The sequence below is a fragment of the Musa acuminata genome, chromosome BXJ1-5 (assembly GCF_036884655.1).
Source record: "Musa acuminata AAA Group cultivar baxijiao chromosome BXJ1-5, Cavendish_Baxijiao_AAA, whole genome shotgun sequence".
Taxonomy (NCBI): domain Eukaryota; kingdom Viridiplantae; phylum Streptophyta; class Magnoliopsida; order Zingiberales; family Musaceae; genus Musa; species Musa acuminata.
Window position 1 is genome coordinate 38157816 of NC_088331.1, and position 5519 is coordinate 38163334.

The 5519-nt window shown below is 39.0% G+C and overlaps 1 protein-coding gene across 1 annotated transcript; it reads right to left on the reverse strand.

The window, feature by feature from the left end:
• Positions 1-626: 626 nt before the first annotated feature.
• On the reverse strand, positions 627-3474 carry LOC103985300 (cyclin-D4-1-like). The gene is made up of 6 exons (XM_009402954.3): positions 2960-3474; positions 2346-2432; positions 2119-2217; positions 1836-2037; positions 1613-1734; positions 627-1531 (listed from the first exon to the last, which is right to left on the reverse strand). The coding sequence occupies exons 1-6, from the start codon at positions 3272-3274 to the stop codon at positions 1316-1318; spliced, it is 1041 nt and encodes a 346-aa protein (XP_009401229.2). The 5' UTR covers positions 3275-3474; the 3' UTR covers positions 627-1315.
• Positions 3475-5519: the final 2045 nt, after the last annotated feature.

The window sequence follows — 5519 nt, forward strand, 5'->3', positions numbered from 1 at the left end:
CTGCATTCACCATTGTTTTGCAGTCTCTTATCAATCTGTTGCATTCATAATGCATTACAATGACATAACATATATAGATTAACTTTGGATATTGTTCTCTACACAAGCAGACTCCAAATTGTTGGGATTTTGCTGGTACTTTGCTTGAGAGTAGTCCTGAGTACTTTGCTTGATGTCTTAAGAGCTTCGATGGCAGCTATGTCCTATGACTCAGTTTTGGGTGACTAATATATCATGGTAGTGACAGCAAAAGGTTTTCTGCATCAACTATTCTCAATGCTCTTGTGTTTGTTACTTACCAATTGTTCCCCTTTAATTCCAACCAGTGATTCAGTCATGGTAAATGTACTATGTACTCATGGAGGAAAAGCCAATCCTGTAGAATACATACATACATACATACATACATACATATATATATATATATATATATATATATATATATATATATATCTGTGTTGGAGGATGATTGTAATATTCCAATCTGATTAACCACACATCTGTCATAATCTGAGTCTTTGAATAGTATATGAGCTATATAATACATCCTGCAGTTATAGTAGCAACAACATGATAGCAGCTGAGAGCTGACTGAGCATTCCAAGGAATCTCTGCACAAATGAATATGATAGCAACAACATGAAACCATATCTGCACATGAATATGTAAAGGTGGATCTCAGTGCACACACAAAGCCATGGCATGTGTTTCTACAGAATTAGTTTAGAATTAACATCAACTTGCAGACAAGTTCAATCTTACAACACTGAATAGATCTTGGGATGCACTCACAGTAGCAGCTCATTACAGATGACAAAAGATGCTTTAGCAGACTGAGACACAAAGAAGAACAAGGCAGCAGGGAATCATTCCTCCATCATTTGAAGCTGCTCCTAAAAGCTTAAACAAGAGACTGAAACTTCCAAGAGGGCTTCCCCCACAAGCACCCACTAAACAGTGGATTCCTTCTTTTAATCAGATGGAAGCAAAGTCCAGAATCTAAGGGGACAAGTGGTCAAACAAAAGCATGGCAGACACAAGCTGATCAGTCTGATCTCCTACATAGCACTTCTCTTGATCTTTTTCCCAAGAAAGAAGAATAACAATTACCTTAATATAGTTGTTTCATGGTCTTCTCCTCATCATACTTCTTTACAGTTTACCACCTGATCTCTGATGGCTGCTCCATTCAAATTGTAGGCATATGAGAAATTATTCTTTTTTCTTTTTTTAATCTAAGATTATGGCCATATCAAACTACCAGTTTGATGGTGACAAATCCTCCCAAGCAGATGAGAGATACCAAGCTTTTCATTCATGGCCTGCTTATTTTCCTCCTTTTACTAGCAGAACTATGATGACATGTTACATGTGATTCAGCAGTTCTCTCATCGCTTTTATAGCTCAGGCATGCGGCATCCAGCACACCAATGGGGCTATCATTTTTGAGTGATATGCTATCATTTTTGAGTTCCCTGTTTCTCCTCAATTCCATATCTATAATCACTTGATAACATCTCAACACTTGATCCTGCAGCAAAAACCACACAGTTCATCAAGTTTAGGTGAAACATGAAACTATTTGACAAGAACAGTGCAGTTAATTATCTACCTTTGATACTTGGATGCAACCGGACACAGCTTTCTCAACATCCATGGTTTGTGTCTGTTCCAAAACCAACACTGTAATGGCTGCAGCAGTTTCGGAAGGCCTGAATTCTAGCAAATCACTCCCTGCACCTCAATAACCTCACTCTTAGCTACACAACTCTAATCTAGCTTTCCTGTTGTAACAAATATACATAGAATTTTAGAGCTTTCGGCAAGAAATCTACCTCTAATTGTGCTCAAAATGAGCTCCATCGATCGACAGATCGCCGCTTCAGTTGGCACACTGCCACCACTGAATTTGTTCAGGAAGAAGTCGATAAAAGAGAATGGAGTCACAGCTTGCATCCTCCATTTAAGTGTGCTCAGAACCAGAAGCTCCATTCTCCGTATAGTCCTAGCTTCAAATACATATTTTGCCTCGCCCACCTAATCAAAGAAAATACAGGAAAATTCACAAAAGGTTCGAAGAACATATCGGAGACTTCTGTTCTTGAAATGCTTCCTCACCTGCAAGTCCAGGCAGAGAGGGACATCGGTTTCCTCCATCTTCGCAGCCAATGATAAGCATGCCACGGATAATAGTTGTGTCATCCAAGCCTTGCCTTCCTGTAATTAAAACCAGAACAAATTGAAGTAAATAGATTAGATGAATCCATATTACAGCAGAAAAATGGCCTTGCAATTTCTCAAGGCATTCTAAGATAAAAGAGTCAAGGTAATGTGAAAGTTCTTACAGGAAGATCATAGGTAGACAGGAACCGATCCAAGTAGTTTACAGATAAATAGGCACTCAATGGTCCCAAATTATAATGCGCATGGACCTGTTCGATACATTACCAATGTCATTAGCCATAATGAAGATGACAAAGCTCAGAGGCAGAAAAAAGCCTTACACTATTACTATTAGCAAAACAAGTGAATGCAAAACCAAAAGAATTCAATTCCCAGAGCCAAACTATTGAATGCATGGACAAAACCAGAATAAAAAAAGGAAACATAAGGTGACTCACAAAACCACATTTTTCATAGTTGTTAGAGCAAAATCTGACATATTGGTCAAATATCAAGAGCTCCTAAACACATTAAGAGTAAAAGAAATCACTTATATAAGCATACAAGTAGAGAATAAAACACAGAATAAACTTTTATATCATACAACAAAAGAACATAAAAATCTCATTTTCAACCACAACTAAGCAAAAGGCAAAGAACCAGTATTATGTTGAGATGTAACGTCAAATAGCATCTGCAGTGGCCTAAGAACCCATCTACACTAATGGAAATAAAATAGAAGAGATTATAACAAGAAGAAAACTTGAGTAAAAATCTGTAGAAAACAAGAAGCCACCTTCAATATCCAATCAATGGCATCTCTCCTAATGGACAAGTCTAATGACCCGGAACGCAGCCTCTCGGCATAGTCCTCCCTCGGCATATGCGCGGTCTCCCTCTCGACCATGAAAGCCAAGCACTCGTCCGATTGGGGGGGAAAGCCCGTGGGGAAATCCCCATAAAAATCGCACCTTTTTTGTTGAGAAACACAACCACGGGTATGCTCCTCGTCCTCGTCGTTATCACCATCACCGTCATCAAAACCCAGGATGCAACTGTTGTCCTCAACGCAGAGGAGGGCAGAGGAAGCATAGTCATAGCTCGGAACCATTGCTGCTTGATATATCAAAAGGCAAGGATAATGGTGGGACTAAAGCTCAAGCTTTACGGTTGACACAAGGTCCTTGTTTTCCCTCCTGCATCCTCATTCAAAGGTGCCTCCTTTTTCATGGAGAAAACGATTTCAAAGTTGGTAGTGCTCTCTGGAGGGGGAGAGGCAGTGGAAGAGGACAGTAGGATGGAACCACTGTTGCATAGAGGAAAGGTTGGGGTTTTGTAAGGCCATTGTGTGAGGATAGCGAAATGACACCGAGAAAAATGTCTTGCAAAAAGAGACAAAAAATTAAAAAAGATGGAGCGAAGTTGTTAAACAAAGATGGAATTTTGTTTTGTTTTGGTCCACCGGGGTGTCCTTTTGGTTTTCATGTTGGTGATGGGGAGAATGTGGTTGATTTAATTGTGTATGATCCGTTTGTACAAAGACATGATAAATCTAGTTGAGGTTTTCTGGATCCAACACACTTGGGATGAGGACAAAAGCACGGGGCAGGATTTTTAGGAGCCATGGAGATAGCTGGATGGATTTGTAGTAAACCATCGGATTGCTTTGTCCAGAATGACCATATATAATGGACATGCCATTCCAAGCCACAAAAATTTGATGTTCTTGGAAGCTACATGTATTTTGGGGATGGTTTGAAGTGTATTCGGATTGGCGTAGGCATTACCATCCACTGCCTTCAAGGCATATCGCAGCAGGCAACAAGCTCACATAGATGGATGGATCAGAAAGGAAAGAGACCTTCCTAATGTTGGGGGGAGGGGGGGGGGGCTTTCAAGGTAAGCTGAGGGTGTTCATGGAGAGAGACATGGCAAGAATTAACCAGTAGGAGCTGCAGTCAGGTCTCTGCTCTTCTCCTTCTCCCTGGGACTCGTGCAAACGCTACTTGCGTTGGTAGATGAAAGAGCTTTACTACCAATTTTACTTGTTGGAGAAATCTGCAAGTAAAACCTCTTCTTCTGAAACATATATACATGTCTTCTTTGGTGTTGTTGGTCTGGCAATATGACATCTCCTGCTCCTTGGAGGACCACACACTTCTGTAATAAAAGCTTTCAGGATTTGAGGACTGCACCAGAACATATATACATCTCTTCATAATCTTCACTACTTCTGTAACAAAAGCTTTCAGGATTTGAGGACTGCACCAGAACTACCTTGATTCTCGTCTTTGGTTGAGATCAGTACATGTGATAGAAGCAATTTGGCTCAAATAAATTCTAGTTAAAAGAGTCTGGATCTACCACCACAAGGATCATGCAAAGTGAGAGATTTAGGATTTGCAAGTAAAATATTGTATCATAGTTATCATGATCAAGTCTCATGGAAAAACTAATATAATTAGTTATTGATAGTATAAACCAATAGTTAGAACTGATAGATAATCATTACTATCGTAATATCGGATATTGAATTTTCTTATTAATGTACGACATTAATCTTATAAATCAATTGAATTTTCTTCTCATGTCCAATGCAAAATCCTCGAGATACTATCAAATATCTAAACCATCTAAGTAAAACATTTAAGCTCAATTTATGATAGTAGACACGTTTAGCTTTGTATGTCAAACATAACATTAACAAAGTTCCAGAGTAGCATTGTGAATTCTGAAACAGAGATGACAAGTCAATATTTTCCATGTTTGCTGAAAATGAATTCTATATGCCCACCAGAATTGAGACAACAATGTAATGCAATGGTAATGTAGCTGATCATGTCTGCTAAAAAAGGCAACTTAATCTCATTGACAAACTTGTGAGTGTGCTATTGGAAATTGCATTGGATTTTTCTGACAGTGTCACAAGGAAACCAACTTAAGGTAAGAAGAAGGTTTACAGACATAAGACTTCCATGCATTTGATGCATTAGCAGAGAGAGGTGGAGGTGTGAGACTATAAATTAAGGTGGAAGCTTCTGAAGCAATGGCTCCTTCCCTTGATGATGATGCAAAAGCTTTTATGCTTACTATTCTTTTGGATTTGTGTTTTATTTTAGTTGATTTTTTGAATTATTCTTTTGGGTAAAGGAGGGTTCCCTTGATGAGATAAAACCCTAACTCCATCAAGACTTCCATGAATGCCTACCAAGACATCAGACAATCTTCTGCAATTGATGCCAACATGAAGTGGACAGCCTCGAGAGCTGCTTGTTCATCAATCATCAGCCTTTGATTTGTGGTCCATCGATCTATATCGACTGTCGATTTGGCATCCATCTTCTTCTTTTTTTTAC